General features: G+C 36.5%; 1 protein-coding gene across 1 annotated transcript in view; it reads right to left on the bottom strand.

The window, feature by feature from the left end:
• ASXL2 (ASXL transcriptional regulator 2) overlaps positions 1 to 19,030 on the bottom strand; it is a 136,575-nt gene that overhangs the window by 39,438 nt on the left and 78,107 nt on the right. The window contains exons 4-5 of the mRNA XM_041754542.1: positions 16,510 to 16,618; positions 12,884 to 13,034 (exon numbers count right to left, since the gene is read on the bottom strand). Coding sequence (XP_041610476.1) covers positions 12,884 to 13,034; positions 16,510 to 16,618 — 260 coding nt within the window. The remainder of the gene's footprint in view (positions 1 to 12,883; positions 13,035 to 16,509; positions 16,619 to 19,030) is intronic.

Here is a 19,030-nt window from a genome sequence, read left to right as displayed (position 1 = left end):
ACACTGCATTTTGTTTATTCGTTAACTGATGGACATTTGGGTTGCTTCCCCTTTTGGTCATTCTGAACAATGATATGAACGTCATTCATTAGCATGATTTTGTATTGAGACATATATTTTCAATTCTCCTGGGTTCAGATCTTAAAGTGGAAGTTCTGGGTCTTATATCAACTCTATATTTAACTTTTTGAGGAACCGTCAAAATGTCTTCCAAACTGGCTATACCATTTTTACAAAAGTACAGGAATGTGTGAGGGTTCTAATTCTTGTCAACAACTGTTAATGCCTGTCTTTTTTTTGACCAATGTTTTTAAAGGGACATAAAATAAATAGACTATTAACAAACATTTGACTGTTCATTTTCTTTTTAATGGTTTGCAGAAATCTGAAAATATACATTTCCTAACCCTCAAGCACTGCCTGACAATAAACAGAAAACAAACAAAATAATTCCATTAGACTATATAAGAATTCCATTTTGCAGCCTGAAAAAGAGACAATAAAGCTATCTGTAATTGCGAGGGCAAACTATTTGGACTGTTCCCCCTTAAGGCAAAAGCCCTTTCTATCAAATGAAACATAAACATATCTCAAAGCCAGCTGAAATAAATCATGAAAATTTCAGGATCCACCAGTAGGGACTATCTCCCAGAATTGACTAAATACAGGTCTCAACTTCTATGAAACTTAAACTTTGTCCTAACTTTTAAATATTAAAGGCTTAAACATATGGGGAGAAACTTCTCTCTCATAATTACTTTTAGAGGCTACAATCTCTTCAGACACATTTTTATTAGTAAGAGCAAACAAAAGTAACTATCTTGTATGCATCTAACAGCATGCTAGGATCATTTTTACAGCATTTCAAATGGGTACAAGTCCTCTTTCTATTCCCATCCAAACTCCTCCAATTCTACCCTCAGAAATAATTAGATAATATGTTTGGGTTGGCACCTTACTGACATTTTTTCTATACACACGAGGAAATACAAAAATGTTTTATAAAGGACATATATTTATTTTTTAAGGATTTACTTATCTGAGACAGAGAAAGAGAGAGAAGTACAAGCAGGGCTCAATCCAAGGACATGTATTTATACATAAATTTCAAATATATACATTTTTCTGTATATTGTAATATTATCTAAATTTTACGTATCAGGAAATATAATAAGTTTGCCAGAGGACTCAGACAGTAAGGGGCACAGCCAAGATCCAAACTCAGTATATTTTCAGAATGAGTGGGTACTTGTTGGCTGAATGGTGGCCACCAAAAAGTTATGTCCTAATCCCCAGAATCTGTGCATGTTACATTATTTGGAAAGAGTCTTGGCAGATGTAATTAAGTTAAGGCTCTTGAGATGAGATCTTCTTGGATTATCTCAGTGTCCTAAATCCAGTGACACAGAGGACAGAAAGAAAAGAAGGTGAGGTGAAGACAGGCAGAGATTGCAGTGATATGGCCACAAGGCAACTCAGTCAGCAACCAGAAGCTAAAGATACAAGAAACAGAGTTCTCCCCTAGAGCCTCTGTAGGAGTATATCCCTGCTGACACCCTGATTTGACTTCTGGCCTCCAGAACATGAGAAAATAAATTTTTGTTGTTTTAAGGCACCTCGTTTGCCGTAATTTGTTATAGCAGTTTCAAAAAACTAATAGTATGTAAAACTGATTTTAAACTGTCACTATGAACCTATAGATGTTTATGTATTTGAAATGTTTATATCAAAAACAATCATCACAAATTTGGCACTCAAACTGGGTCCCCCTCTTGGGTTGGTGGGAGAGCTTTCAAGTCGTAAACCATCTCTGGGACATGGCCTCAGCAGTATCTAGCTGCTTCCTCTCTACCTGCCACAGAGTCTCAGGCAACCTTGCATATTTTTTTGCCCAAGTTGGATCAGCCACTTCTCCAAGAACCCTGGAATCTTTTAATCGGAAATGTTATTAAAAACCATGTGCTGCACGGTACGGGGTGCTCACTGTTATGGGGTTATCACTGGTTCTAGGACTTTTCAATAATTAAAACAAGAAAGGTCCCTTTTTTTATAAAGAGAAAAATAAGTTCATGCATAGATGCCAAATTCGAATTTAAGATGACAGGACTGTCACTTAACTTTTCTGATTCTATAATTCTATCACTTCTCTTCTCCCCTGATAATCCTGCTTCCTAATAACATTACTGTAATTATTAATTTGCTTTCTACTATAGATCTAATTTCAAAGAAACTATGCCTATATAATTCCTGAAAATGAGACTACTAAATGTAGTTTAAGGATTTCTTGGTGTCTGGTCTCCTATAACTAAGACATATCCCTAGAAACTTATGTCATTATGCCACAAATTTGACATACACTCGAGTTTGCTTTGTTTTGTTATTTCTAGAAAGTATATTTTAAAAACTTGTTTTAATTATGTAAAGTGATAAAACAACTTACTTCCATATGAGTCTAGCTCCCTCCATTGTTGAGACCCCTTTATTACTTCTCTCCCCGTTTAAGAAATCATTTATATTAATTTGCATCCTTCCATTGTTTTTTTACCTATATTTTTGTTTTGGTGAAACATAGTACAGACATTTTAATACTTGTACTCATTTCTTTTTTTTTTTTTTTAAAGATTTTATTTATTTATTCATGAGAGACACAGAGAGGCAGACACATAGGTAAAGAGAGAAGCAGGCTCCCTCTAGGGAGCCTGATACAGGACTCAATCCCAGGACTCCGGAACAAAGACACAAGCCAAAAGCAGACACTCAACCACTGAGCCATCCAGGCATTCATTTTACTCATTTAAGTAAAAAATCAACCACCATAAGTTGTCCAGAATATTGATTTTTTTTTTAACTTAGTATGTCCTGGGGAACATTCTAGAACAGAATACAGAGATCTTCCACATTCCTTTTAATAGATGCACAGAACTCCACTGAGCAGATGTACTATAATCTCTCAACCAGACTGATGAGTATGTTGTTTCTTTCTGGTCTTTTGCTCTTATTACTACAAGGTTTAACCAGTGGTTCTTAAAATCACATGAGACACTATTATATACTAACCAAAGTCTAAAATTTTAAAGACTGACAATTAGTGAGCATGAGAAATAGCTGGAACTCTCATACATTATTGGTGGGAGTATAAATTGGTACAAGCAGTCTGGAAAACTGTCTGGTAGTATACACTACAGTTAATTTTGCTCCCAAGTACATACCCAGAAAAAAATGAGTACAAAAACAAAAAACAAAAAAGCCCAGACATAAAAAAATTCACAATAGGCAAAAAACAAAACAAAACAAAACAAAACTAGAAATAGCCTAATGTTCATCAATGCAAAAATGGATAAGTAGGGATCCCTGGGTGGCGCAGCGGTTTGGCGCCTGCCTTTGGCCCAGGGCGCGATCCTGGAGACCCGGGATCGAATCCCACATTGGGCTCCCGGTGCATGGAGCCTGCTTCTCCCTCTGCCGTTGTCTCTGCCTCTCTCTCTCTCTCTATGTGACTATTATAACTAAATAAAATTTTTTTTAAAAAATGGATAAGTAAAGGTACTAGGGAATAGTTATAGAATACTATACAATTTCAAAAATCTGATGAACATACACAAAAATATGGATAAAGACTTATAAAATTATTCAAGGAAAAAAAAAAACATGATTTAAGTTTAAAAAGTTTCTGGTTCTGTTCCAGACATGTCTTATCTATACTATCAGAAATTATTACAGTGGTTACTTTGAGGCAATGGTTATTACCAGAAGGGAGCACAGAGAGGGCTCCTAGGATACTGACAATATTTTGTTCTTCGTTGTTTTTTTTAATATATATTTTTAAGCTTTTTAATTTTATTTTTCTTCCTTATTCATGAGAGACACAGAAAGAGAGGCAGAGGGAGAAGGAGTAGGCTCCATACAAGAAGCCCAATGTGGGACTCGGTCCCGGGAATCTGGGATCACACCCTGAGCCAAAGGCAGATGCTCAACTGCTGAGCCACCCAGGCACCCCAATGTTTTGTTCTTTGATCTGAATGCTGGTTCATGATGCTGTTCCATTTGTGAAAATTCCACAAGCTGTATACTTACAATATGTATACATTTTTCCTGAACATATAACTTAATCAAAATTTTAAACAGACAAAACTGATCTATGTTGACAGAAGAAGGGACCACCATCTACTTCTGAGGAAGGATGGGCAGTGACCGAGAAACTGGCATAATGTCTCTGCAGTGCTAGCTAGTAATCATTCATTACGGTTCACTGTTTACTCAAGAAGGTGGAGTTATTTTCTAATCTCAATTCAAAAAAGGGGGAGACATGATCATTTTATGTTTTTCCTTCTTTAAAGCAGAATGAAAGATTTTTCCTCCTTTCTTATTAAAGAAACACAGCATTCCCAGCAGTTTATGAGATTGACAAATCATCTAAACCATTGCTATTCAAATATAGTCCAAAGCCTGGCCTGCTATTAGATAAATACAAAAGTGAGAGCAATTATTTAGATATTTTCATAGAAAACTGACACTGCTGGGCCATTTTTATTGTATTTTATGTGTCAGTCCACAATGAATAGAAGAGGGGAGAGAATAGTCCTTTGTGATGAAAAGTTTAAGAATAAACCAGCTAGCTGAGGAGGGGAAGATGTAGGGTAGGGGGTGTGTGGGAAGGGCATGGGAATAGTGCCCACAGAATTACATACAAAGTAAGGAACTAAGATTTACCAGGGCTACATTTTAAAAAAGATAAAGATATGAAGAATAGGACATTGAAAAATGAATATTAAGGCTGTATTTTAACTTCATCAAGCCCATTTATAATCCTTTTTTAAAAAGATTGATTGATTAAAAAAATAATAAAATAAAATAAAAGATTGATTGATTGATTGATGACACAGGGAGAGAGGCAGAGACCAAACAGAGAGGCTCCCTCTGGGGCGCCTGATGTTGGTCTTGATCCCAAGACCCGGGGTCATGACCTGAGCCAAAGGCAGACCCTTAACTGCTGAGCCACCCAGGTGCCCTATAATCTTTTTTTTAAAACAAATTATGTTTATTTCTTGGTAGGTAGTATGTGTGCTGCAAGAAATTTCGGTTTACAAATTCATGTGCAATACACATTATACTTCTTTGTTCGCAAATCAACACAAAGCAGTGGGAAATCAAACCTTTGTTATGATTTTTTTTGCCTTCCCTCCATTGAATGTTTCCTGGGTTTCATAGACTACTGATTAGTGCTGGCACCCACACAGTGTTGACCCACAAAATCCCACAAGGACTAAGACATTGTTTATAATCCTATCTTACGAATCGGCACTTTGAGAAAAATAATCTCTCACACTTATGTACCATTGGTTTTACTTTTTACTTCAAATAAAACCAATTAATGTCACCAATTAATCTAATCCTGTATTAAGGAAATCTATTACCCAAAACAAATGATTTTTAAAGTGAAATGGAAATGAATTCTTTTAACCTATATACTAGTGATTAGAAATTAATTGAACTACCATAAACACAGAGGTTGCTTTTGGGCAACAGACTTGAGCAATGGACTGTAGAACAAGGCAAAAACCTGGGGGTGGGGGACTGGCTGAATAGACTGGCCCATCAGAGGACCCACCTCAAAATATCTATATGCCCTAACTGACCAATTGGCTACTTACAACCAGGCATAGTTACTCAAAAGAGGGAAGATTCCATACATCCCTATATCTCTTAACCGCACCCCCACTCCTTTAAAAACAGCCCTCACCCACGACCTCATGCAGATGCAGTCTCTTCTTTGCTGTCCTGCCTGCTGCTCCCTTGCAGTGTATTCAATAAACTTCTATCTCCTTTGTTCTGCCTCAGGTGAATTCTTCTGACTACCAGCACCACCAGCTTCCACCTGGATTGTTGCTCCACATTTGGGGGCCTCCATCCAATTAGGAGAAATATCACAATAAATAACAGTAAGTAGAAAAACAAATCAAAATTAACATATTTAGAGGTGCCTGGGTGGCTCAGTCATTTAAGAGTCTGCCTTTGGGGATCCCTGGGTGGCTCAGCGGTTTGGCGCCTGCCTTTGGCCCAGGGCACGATCCTGGAGTCCCGGGATCGAGTCCCACATCGGGCTCCCGGCATGGAGCCTGCTTCCCCCTCTGCCTGTGTCTCTCTCTGCCTCTCTCTCTCTCTCTCTGTGTCTATCATAAATAAATAAATCTTTAAAAAAAAAAAAAAAAGAGTCTGCCTTTGGCTTGGGTCATGATCCCAGGTTCCTGGGATTGAGCCCCGGGTGGGGCAACCTTCTCAGCGGGGAGCCTGCTTCTCCCTCTTCCTCTGCCACTCCCCCTAATGTGCACTCCCACTCTCTCTCTCTCTGGTAAATAAATTTTTAAAAATATTTTTAAAGAACCAAAAACTAGCATATATAATGAACTGGAATTTATTTTAAGATTCTATTTACTCATTTGACATAGAGAGTAAAAGTACACACAAGCAGGGGGAGTAGTAGGCAGAAAGAGAGGGAGAAGCAGAACCAGGTTCCCCCCTGAGTAAGGAACCTGATGCTGGGCTCCATCCCAGGACTCTGGGACATAAACTGAGCCAAAGGCAGATGCTTAATCATCTGAGCTACCCAAGTGCCCAGTGAACTGGAATTTATTCATTTTATTTTTTATTTTTAAAAGATTTTTATTTATTTATTCATGAGAGATACAAAGAGAGGCAGAGACACAGAGGGAGAAGCAGGCTCCATGCAAGGAGCCCTATGCAGGACTCAATCCTGGGACTCCAGATCACCCCCTGAGCCGAAGGCAAATGCCCAACCGCTGAGCCACCCAGGCATCCCTGAACTGGAATTTAAATAAAAACTTGAAAGAGGGCAGCCCAGATGGGTCAGTGGTTTAGCTCCGCCTTTGGCTGGGGGCGTGCTCCTGGGGTTCCAGGATCGAGTCTCCCGTCGGGCTCCCTGCATGGAGCCTGCTTCTCCCTCTGCCTGTATCTCTGCCTCTCTCTCTCTTTCTTTGTGTCTCTCATGAATAAATAAATAAAATCTTTAAAAAATAATAATAAAAAATTTGAAAGAAAAATAAATTTTTTTAATTTTATTTTTTAAAAAAGCTAATATATTAACTTAGATTTTTTTTTAAGATTTTATTTATTTATTCATGAGAGACACAGAAAGAGAGGCAGAGACACAGGCAAGAGGGAGGAGAATCAGGTTCCATGCAGGGAGCCTGATGTGGGACTCGATCCCAGAAACCTGGGATCATGCCCCGAGCCAAAGGCAGACCCTCAATTGCTGAGCCACCCAGGTGTCCCTATTAACTCAGATCTTAAGTGGACAAGAGGATGAAACCAACAGCAAAAATTGTATAAACAAAGATTTTGTTTCTCTTGGTACATGGCTATGAAAATTTGAAAGAGTCTGCAGGGTTGCTATTCTCTGATCCATACATACTACATTTCTTTTTTTTTTTTTTCTTTTAAAGATTTTATTTATTTATTCATGAGAGACAGAGACGTAGAGACACAGGCAGAGGGAGGAGCAGGCTCCTTGAGGGGAGCCTGATGCAGGACTCAATTCTGGGACTCCAGGACCACACCCTGAGCCAGAGACAGCCACCCAGGCATCCCCATACTACATTTCTTAATTCTCCTAAGAGATTACTTTATGTACACCAACACCCTATAAATAATGGAGACTAGCACTAAAAATTAACAGTCTGATCTCTACTTCTTTCTCTTTTTTTCTCTTTACAAATCTTTTCCATCCACTTATCTTCATATGACCTTCTGAAACACGCTTCTACCTTCCTGTCTTTATATATGTTTTCTTTCCATGATACATCCTGTCTTCCTTGGAGATTATACTCCCAATATATTCTATAGCTCAGGACACTTGGGTGGCTCAGTGGTGTCTCTGCCTGTAGAGGCAGTCTGTCTCTGTCTCTGTCTCTGTCTCTCATGAAAAAAATAAATAAAATCTTTAAAAAAAAATTCTATAGCTCACACAATACTTACTTACCCAGGTAAAGTTAACAATTCTCTAATGCTGCTATAACATGACACATATATAAACACTTGTTATTAAAGTCCTTTGCTAACTATCTGCTTCTTTTTCTATACTTCTAGATATGGATGGGGCCTGCACCTTATTTAAATTGGTTGCCCCAAATGCCTAGCAAATAGTATATAGCACTGGAAAAAGAAAGTGTGGCAAGCAGTCTAGAGATATTTCTTTGGTTCTGTAAATAAACTAACTGCCTAAATAATACTGCTTCTCAGGATTATATCCTGATCTCCTGGTCTTCAAATATGGACTGCTCAATGCTTAAAAGCTCTCTTTATTTAGGAACATATGTAGTATCTGATTAGAAACAAAAATGCTTGTTTTCATATAAATACACAGACCTAATAAAATATTAACAAATTCTTTTTTATTAAATATTAACAAATTCTAATCAAAAATCAAGTTACTTACTATTTGATTTAAAAAGCAAAACAAACAAAAACCCAACAGCCTAGTAAAGAAATGAGTTTTTAAGCTTACAATTATTTTCTGAAAAATATCTAAAACAAATTTTAGAACTTGAGGCTTGAACTTATGACCCTAAGATCAAGACCTGAACTGAGATCAAGAGTCAGAGGCTTAATCAACTGAGCCACCCAGGGCCCCTAGAACTTGAGGCACTTAAAGCCAGTTTTATATAGTTTACTGAAGTAGTTTCAGGTTGCTGAACAATTAGTATTACCCACTGAGTATACATTCAGAAGGAACTACTTTTCAGATATATTACAGCATTGAGAATTTTCCATTTCAATGGATGACTATTACACTGAACAAGGTCAAAAGGATAGATTATCCATCTTAGATGTCTTTGAATTGAAGACTTTAGTAATTCTTGACTGAATATTTTATGTTTCCTGAAGATATTCAATGATTCCCTCTAAAATATTAGAGATACTACCAGAAATAATGAAGCAGTAACATCAAAATTGAAGCTTAGTTTTTTCTATAGTTGAAGAATTAATAGCTGAAAGACTGATTAACAATTGAAGTATCAAAAATTGTTCTAATCTTCACAAATAGTAATCATCTTAAAGGAGAGTTTTTATTTTCACCATAGTCTGTTTTTTGAGGAATTTCATTTCCAAGAGTTAACCGACTGTTTTAGTTTTTAAGTACCTTCTTCCAACACCAAGTGCAGGTTGCCGCTACTGATGAATATTCAAACAATCTCCTAATCAAAGATGGAGAGGCCATACCTGGACACCTTTTCTTGCTTCTGGGTAACTTACCTATCCAAGTACTAATAGTGGAGACATCTTTAATACATGACAGAGCTAAAACCTCTGACCCAGCCACCAACCAACCACACCACAGAACAAAGACAGCATCTCTCTGAAAGATCTCTCTCCACAAAAGTTAACTTTGTCAAAGGAGCTGTTCTCCCCAGGATACTTTTTAAAGGAGACATTTCTATATATAGTCATCCCCATTCAGTAAACTTATATCTAGAAATGATATTAGAGGGCAGGGAGGTCTTTGGTATTTGAAATAACTCCAAACATAGTAGTTATCAAATTCCTGATTTAAAATAGTTTTGAACAAGCAAATAAATTAACATTCGATCATGCCCCAGGAAAGAACTAGTAATTCCTTGTAAGTAAAAAGGTATATTTTACATAATTAATTTTTTTCTTAAGATACTTAAAAAGCAGGCCAAAATTTAACAAAACTTTTCTCTATCAGAAGATAAAAAATAATCCTCCTTCTATCATTGCTTCATGCAGCAATATTTTATATTTTATCTTGGGGAAAAGGCAGAGACTTTGCTTAGCTATGGTCCTACAAAAAAAGCAACAGAAAAAGTTGATTTTAATCTTTTTTTCTGGATTTATTTCACCTTACCTTGACTTGGAATTCCATAAAGCTCTTCTCTGAACATTGTTTCCTGTCTGACAATTAGGAACCAAAACTGTGAACTTCTAAGTTCTTCCACTTTATGGAAGAACTTGGAAATCAATAAACTAGTTTTGATATTGGACTGAATTTCAAAGTTCTGTTCTCTGTTCCTATCTGGCTGAAAGGTATACCTATTATCAAGAGAGTTTCTATCGATTTTCAACTAGAAGTATCAGTTTTGCTGTCAGAGCTCTTTATTTTTGTACATAAAAGGAAGTGGGTTTTGATACTATCTCAATGTTCTTCCTGTCTTACAAAGCTTTTGAAATAAAAGTGATGTCAGATTGAGAGTAAAAGCCCTAAATAAGAAAAAGGAATAAGCACAATTACTTTGCTTTACCTTTATTAATAACTATAACTGATTTAGAACTGCCCTGTTGCCCTATCACTGCTACCTACAAATTTTCCACGTCAATTTACACTGGGCTACGAAAACATTCACAGATTATGTAACATATACCTAAAAATTTACGTATCTATGCCACATACCTATGTATGACCCATGAACAAGAGAAGCACATTCTATTAGAAACTAAATCATTCTTCATTGTGGGTAGCTCAGCAAAGGGTAAACATGAATCCCATATGACATCATTTGCACCTTTCCCTTTCCCTTCCAAACAGCATATATAGTCTGTCCTCAGTTTAATAGACTACCTATCATCAGAAAAGATCTTTATAGAACATCTCATCTTAATGTAAATGGAGAGTAAATATTCAATAATGTGATAATTTCTAGAAGAGGAATGAGTACAAAGGCATGACAGAATAGTTTATCTGGACCACAATTCTGAATTCGCTCTTACTTTGCTGTTAAATATCTTCTACTATGGGCAGCCCAGGAGGCTCAGCGGTTTAGCACTGCCTTCAGCCCAGGGCATGATCCCGGAGACCCAGGATCGAGTCCCACATCGGGCTCCCTGCATGGAGCCTGCTTCTCCCTCTGTCTCTGCCTCTCTCTCTGTCTCTGTCTCCCATGAATAAATAAATAAAATCTTAAAAATCTATTAACCTACTGACAATGCGATTCTACTGTTAGTTCTTAGATCTTCCTGTATCACAGTACATTCACCTTAATTTCTCAGAGATTGCCTTTAACAAACATGTAACGTTAACAAACACATAACAAACAGCTACTACGGCATATATGGCTACTGAAAAGTGAAAAGGAATGACCCCAAGACCATGATTCTGTTCCCAAATTTGCTAGTCTGGCCTACTTAGTTACTGATTTCTCTGTTTCTAGCCACATCTTGTTGGAAATTATGAATCTTGCTGTTTCTCTTGCTTGATGATTTGGCTTGGTTCCTAATCTTAGATCAATAACTTCCAAAATTAAAAGTTTAAACTAGGTGGGGCACCTGGGTGGTGCAGTTGGTTAAGCATCTGACTCTTGGTTTCAGCTCAGGTCATGATCTCAGGGCTGTGAGATCAAGCCCTGTGACTGGCTCCATGCCCAGTGTAATAAGTTGGCTTGGGATTCCTCTGCCTCTCCTGTTTGGGCTCTCTCTCTCTAAAATAAATAAAAATAAATCTTTAAAAAGAAAGAAAGAAAGAAAGTTTAAACCCCAGACAAGCAGGAAAGATAGAGCTCTTAACACTTTTGGCTCCATTCTTCCAAAAAACATCCTTAGCGGACTCTGAGGAATGTAGGGCCTGGACCACACCTCCTTTCAATCATCACTACTGATTTTAATAGATGTATATCTCTCAAGAATACTGGTCACAGGTACTAACTTTATCTTGACTTTATTCTATTTGTTCCTAACACCTGAGGTCTGGGTTACTCTCCAAGTAATTGTGATCTTAAAGCTAAAATCCTCTTATAAAATTTGCCCAAACTGCATGTGTGGTAGCTTTACCAGAGAACACAAATGATGTCACCAATTATCTTAGTTCCCTCCAGGAGTAGCACACACATGAATGCAGGAATGGTAATGAATCAGACTATTTTTCTGATACAGTTCCACATCAATAATTCCAAAGGCACTTAAAATTAATGAATCAAGTATTCCCACAAACATAACTCTATCTTCTAGATCTAAGGACAGCTCATGTCCGTAACACAAACCTAAGAGGACATCCAGGCTAGGGAAATTCTTGGATGTCATTTTGTTCTAGAATACCATTACATTAATCCTTGTAAAGGAATCATCAGAAGTTGACTTAAATCTGCTCTGCCATGTATAGCTAAATTTATAAAAACTGAGGTAAAAACAATTTGCCCTCTTCAAGAAGACTCTGACAAGAAGCTATGAATAATTAGCAAGAATAGGTAATAAAATGTATCCTTTTTGTTTTGTTTTTTGTTTTTTTAATAAAATGTATCCTTAAGTGGAAAATCCATCCCAAAGAAGCTGCGGCAACAAAGACATTATTCTCTAAAAAAAAAGTTTTTTGGGTAAGCTATAAAGCAGACACCAAGCAGGGGAGAGCAAAGAACAGCAGATTAAATTTAGTCTTTGCTAGTAGAAATGAAAAGCATTCTTTTCCTGGTTAAGTAGAGAGCTATTAGAGCAATAAGTGTTCAAGTTTAGAAGAGAGGATTAAAGAGGCAAGTAAGATGACAGCATCCTTCAAAAAGGCTAGGGATGACCAAGAGCTGAATATAAATAAACCCAGGTAAAACCTAGAGAGCTGTGTTATCCAACTGGTAGCCACTAGACACATGTGGCTATTTAAATTAAAATTTAAAAAGAATAAAAAATTCAGTTCCTTATTCAAACTGCCATATTTCAAGTGCTCTGTAGACTAGCTACTGGCCGTGTTAGGTTGGACAACACAGACACAGAACATTTCCATCATTGCAAGAAATTCTAGGACATTACCAATCTAGAGGGAAGGGAAAGAGATGAACTGTCCTGGGGTCTGAAAAAAGTGGAGCTACTAACAAGGGCTTTTGTCGTATAGCATTCAATACTTTATTGAGCGATCAGGTGGATTTACCTTTCCTTTTCCACCTGCTCTTTTTTCCCTCCTTGTTGCTGCCACCATCACTGCTGCTGCTGCTGTTCTCAGAACTCTGGGAATCTGACTGACCATCACTGCTTTCTTCTGAACCTTCTGATAGCTCTTTCACCCCATCCGGCACATCTTTCTGAAAATGTAGGCATCCAATTAGGATTAATCATTACCATTTCAGCAAATAGGAATTAAATTTTTGATATGCGTTATTGCAACTTAACTGTGCTGATTAATTTTTAATATTACAGGATTCAGTAGCAGAACCAGTAATCTATTTGGAATTCCTGTTATCTCTCTTCTTTGGGTCAAATTAGCTAATGTTTCTATCTACATCCAAAGATAAAAATTATACATGAAAATCATATGCAAGCATAATACAGAGGCTTAAATTAGAAAAAAAACTGGGTATATGTAAGTCCAAGTAAAGGAGAAGGTTTTCAGAATAAAAAAACTATGCAGTAACAATTTTGTAAAAGATACATATAGTCATCATTCACAGATATGTATTTGTGTGTATGTATCATTAAGTATTGTGAATTGAGTTGAATCTGGATAGGGAGAGATAGTTCACTATTTGAGAATCTGATTCCTAAATATTGGTTAATAAGTAATAAGAGTCAAATACAAAAGGAATAATTAAAACAAATTTTTTTCTATTTTAAAATAAACTCTTAATTTGGGGCTCACATTTACAACCCCGAGCATGCTCTATTGACAGCCAGCCAGGTACCCTAAAAGGAATAATTTTTTATTAAACTCACAGGAATCTTTGGTTTCTAAACTGAATAGTGAGAATGTTAATCAGAAAAGACACCTGTGTCAGCACAGTATGTGAGAGATACAGTAGGATAGGTGCAAGACGAAGAACTAGGAAATTAAGACTTTCTGGAGTTGAATTCTGGCTTTATCTTTTCCTAATTATACAATCTTGGTCAAAGTCTTAATCTCTTATGCCTCAGTTTCCCTGTCTATAACATGGAGATAATAATAATAGTACCTACCTTAAGAGATCATTCTGAAATTAAATGAGTTAAATGGAAAATACTTAAGAATAGTGCCTGGCATATAAGAACTCAAAATATATTAGCTACTATGTATGTATGTAGTATATAAAAATATACACATGTAAACAAACACATTAGTGAACTTAGAAGTTATAGAACTATGGATAGTTCTTTTTTCCCCTCAATAGATTTTTTATTTTCCTACACTTTATAATCACATAAAAAATAATTCTGATATGTGACTCTCCTTCCTACAACTGACACATTATAGCCAAGATAATAACCTCTGATCTAGTAAGGAACTGTTACTTCCCATTTATGTCTATATCTTAGTGCTATTTCTCTCTAAGCCATTTCTGATGTTGTATACTTTCTTAAAAAATACACAGCCCATATTTTTCTATTCTTTCCTTCAAAATGTGGAACAACTTTTACAGAGTTAGTTGCCAGCCAGACGTCCTGACCTGTAGGTTCAACAAGTATTTTAAGTACAAATATAACTCTTCTTGAGCTTAAACCTGTGACCCCTTGCAGATCAACTGGTCAACTATGAATGCCCCGAATCTCAGAATCATTTCACCCCTCCTTTTGCCCATTCCATAGTATATATTTTATTTCTCTAATGTCCCTTGCCCCAATTATCTCTTACAAACAATCCCTGATTTACCCTTAAATCTATCCAGTTTGAATTATCTTCCTAACACAGATTTGATCACACTATTCTCCTGAAAAACCTCTGCCATCTCCTCAGCACTCTCTTTCCCCCTCCCCTCTCGCAAACTGCTAAGTCAGATTTTCAAAAGGCCTCCAAAATTGATCTTCACCGAATGCTTACTCCACCGCCAACTCCTTACCACACTAACCCACACACAGATGAAGGTAACCACTTCAATCTATTCTAGTTTCAAATCCATTCTGGATCCTTCTATGCCTTTGCTTAAGCTAGTTCCTTATCCTGAAGGCCCTTCCCATTAGTTATCTGCCAAAGTTCAACTCAAACATTTTAAGTTAAAAAAAAAAAACAAACAAAAGCTTTCTAGATCCCCTTATCCTGAAGGCCCTTCCCATTAGTTATCTGCCAAAGTTCAACTCAAACATTTTAAGTTAAAAAAAGAAAACAAACAAAAGCTTTCTAGATCCCCTTATTCAAAATTAATCTTTATTTCTCTACCCTATGACAATGCCTTATAGTACTTTATATCACAGTACATTTTGTCAGTATGTAATTACTTCAATAACTATGCGAGCATCGAGAGCTCAGGGACCACAGTTTATTCTTCTTTATAGTCTTTACAGTGTCCAGCATTGAGTAGGCATTTAATTAGTGTTATTAACAATACAGAAGGTCTAGAACAGCTAGAACCTTAAAGCAATGCAAAAAGCTCCCTGTGAGAATAGAGCCCTGTAATCATAAAAAGTTTAACAAAGTGAATAAGGAGGTATTATAGGTAAATTAGAACTTTGTAATGTTAGTGGGCTACTACAACCACTGAGCATAGTGTTGACTACAGCTGAAAGCTAAAAAGAAGGGAAAGAGTCCCACATACACATCGACAATAGTCAGTGTATGCCAAGCATTAATTCTCCTTCTGTTGATAATTTCCTTTGGCAAACAATCCCTTTCCTGAATTCATCTGGCAGAGGGCTTATCCTCAACCTCACATCAAGAGTGATCGTGAACCTATGTATAGCCAATCAGAAGACTCAATGCGTTTGGCAACAGTGATTATTCAGTTATAGGCACATGGGCCATGCCAAACCAATTAAGCCACATCAGAATTAACTGAAGGGCTCCCACTTTAGTTCTTGCTTTTCTCTCCAGATTTACATCCTGCAGAGTGGGGGTTGACAGTGAAGTCATGTATGATAGGAGACAGCCTGCCTGAGAATGAAGACAAAAGAAAGCAGAGATCAATCCCTGATGATATCATTTGAGCTCCTGGGTCCAGACTCTGTTTCCTTAGAATCTACAGTTATATGAACTAATAAACTCTGTTTTCATCAAGCTCATTTGAGTTGGTTTTCTGGTTTGTAAGTGAAGGGACAGTGAAAGTCAAGTGTCTTCTCGGTGCCAGAATTAGAAATCAGCAAGGCTGGTATGGTAAAAAGAACATCAGCTCAGGAATCCAGTCAGATGTGGGTCCATATTCCAGTTCTTACACTATCTGGTGAACACTAAACAAGAAAATCAAATCTTCTGAACTTGGGCTTTCTCTATTACAAAGAAAGAAGAACCACAGCTCTGAACTATAATGGAGAATTAAATAGCAATTTATAAAGCATCAGGTCTGTATGCTCCAAGTTAACACTTATTATTCAAATGTTGTGAGGTCCTTCAAAAAGTCACTGGAAGTCATTTTCAGTTCATCCTTTCAAGACAGTATTATTATAAAGAATAAAAAATAGTTACTTCTCTAGTCGACCACAGATGGCCACAGATTAGAATAAAAATGTACAGGTTACAGAGTTGAACATATTACATATTACCTTTTCCTAAAAATGAGCTCTTCAAGAACAGAATTCTGTGTCTATGATACAAATATCATTTAGACATAGTCACTTCTTATTTTACTTTATAAATGATGCCTTAACAAAAATATTTACCTTCAAAGTATATACTCCCATTCTACCTGGAACTTTATAGAAGATGCCCTCTTCACCTCGGGAGTTTGTGTGCAGCATTGCATTCAGGCACGCAAGAGGAGAAGTCCCACTGCAAAAAAACAAAAACAAAAACAAGAGGAACACAATAATTAGTTTCTATCTCTGAGTATCTTATTGTAACACTGACATAAGATAAAATTAACTGATCAACATCATTTGACATAAACACATTTTATAAACTATAAAAAGTCTAACAAACTACAGAGAGGCTGCCATAGAGAAAATAGATATAAAATTCATCCCCATATATATGAAGGAAAAATAATTCTTTCATTTTCTTAATCCTGATCTAATATCTAACATGTAAGAAAACATGTATCTTACAGAAGTCTTACAAATATATTTTGTGAATATTGTATTTCACTTACAATTTTGTCAATTATAACTCAATAAAGCTAAAAACAAAACAAAACAAAACAAAACATTCTCCTTCATTTAACACAAGTTTTACAGGTCCAGAAGTAAAACAGGGGAAGGAAAGAATATACATACAGATCCAAATAAACAATATTAGTCTCCTTAAAATATATATATATTTTATATATATAAAAATCTCTTTGCAGACTACTGCAACACACTAAATCTGAGGTATGAAATGAATACATTTCTATGGTCTCTTGTATTTATTTTTTATATTTTTATTGATATAACTGACATAAGTTATATTAGTTTCAAGTGTACAATAGTGATGTCATACACACACACACACACACACACACACACACACACACACACAATCGTCTCTTGTACTTAGACCTAACACAGTATCATTTAAAGAGGTATAAAGTAAGTTTTGGAATATTTATCTTCTATGTAGCACCTTGGTTAAATGCTTACTAATTCCAATATACATTTACCATATTTCTAGAGTTTTAGGAATATAATAAATTGTCTGTAAAAACTATAATTATTTTCCTTTCTGTTATCACATCTTATTTTCCTATCTTTTTGTACTTATCTAACATAACAAATAGCAATTTAATGGAAGATGTAAAAAAATTTTTATTTTAAATTTTTTTTTTTAATTTTTATTTATTTATGATAGTCACAGAGAGAGAGAGAGAGAGGCAGAGACATAGGCAGAGGGAGAAGCAGGCTCCATGCACCGGGAGTCTGATGTGGGATTCGATCCCAGGTCTCCAGGATCGCGCCCTGGGCCAAAGGCAAGCGCCAAACCACTGCGCCACCCAGGGATCCCAAAAATTTTTATTTTAAAGCAATTATAGACTCACAGGAAATTGGAAAAATAGTCCCATGCATATGTCACCCAGCTTCCTTCAGGAGTAACTAAAGTAGTAACTTCCTTCATTGTAACTATAGTACTAAAAAATCTTTTCCTCAGATCTGAGGGATAAGGCAGCTTATCTGAACATTTCCAGCAGTTCTCCCTCTCAGTTCTCTGCTGGTAACACTCAATAACCCGAATAAGGCTACTAGAAGAGGCTGCCAGTTATCCTGGGAATACTTAATGATAGGAGTTCTCTGTGGGGTGAGCAGGACCATGGTTCATTGCCTTCTGGTATTTGTGAAAGTGTTGAGGGTCAAAAACTGTAAAGACGATGGAGGGCAACCAAGAAAATTTTTTTTTTAATTTTTGCTAAAGAAAGTATTGTCTTCAGTTTGATTCTTATAGATATTTTTATATAATTTGGAATTTCCATCTTAAAAATATGCATAATGCAATCTAGTCAGAATCCCAAAGTTCATATCAAATAAATATATAAGAAATTTCTGGGGGAAAAAAGATGGAAGCCTTGTTATGAAGATATTAAAATGTATTCTAAGCTACTATTATTGAAGCAGTATGCTTCTAGGACAGGATAAATAGACAAATGAACACCCTGGACTGCTACTAGAATAAAATTCAGAAACAGATCATAATAAATGTAAAAGGTGCAATTTCTGTACCTTTGTACAATTCTGCACCTTTCTCTATGATCTATGTAGTAGGAAGGAGACAGAGTCATGACCTGGTCACCTGTGGTTTTACTACCTGGCATCTACTTGAACCCTCTTCTGGAGACAATACCTAAAATTTCCCATGAAACATTATCCCCCTTCTCATCCTCATACAGGTGGTTGAGACAGAATTAATCCCATGCGCATCACAGGTATAAGTCCAAACTGTTAAGTCACATTTCCTGGTATAAAAAGCCAATCAGCATTTCTGTGTACACCCCATTCCCCACCCCACAGGGAAAGATTCAGGAACAGACACATGACCTAATTTGGGGCAACAATCTAAGGAGCTATTTACTTGGGCACTTAAGAAACTTGCTCTGCTGAAAAGCTTCAGAAAGACCTTCTTTCTCTTCCCCTGAGCAGTAAGAGGAAGTAATGCCTAAAACTTTTAATCATGTGACCATCAGGAAAGCATCTGGGATTGGGGTAAACACCACACGGGACAGACAAAGGAAGTGCTGGGTAAGAATTACAGGGAAAAATACACCCCAAAAGGCAC

Source organism: Vulpes lagopus, chromosome 5, assembly GCF_018345385.1.
Source record: "Vulpes lagopus strain Blue_001 chromosome 5, ASM1834538v1, whole genome shotgun sequence".
Taxonomy (NCBI): domain Eukaryota; kingdom Metazoa; phylum Chordata; class Mammalia; order Carnivora; family Canidae; genus Vulpes; species Vulpes lagopus.
The sequence above is the reverse complement of the archived record's forward strand: the minus strand, read 5'-3'. Positions and strand labels throughout refer to the sequence as shown.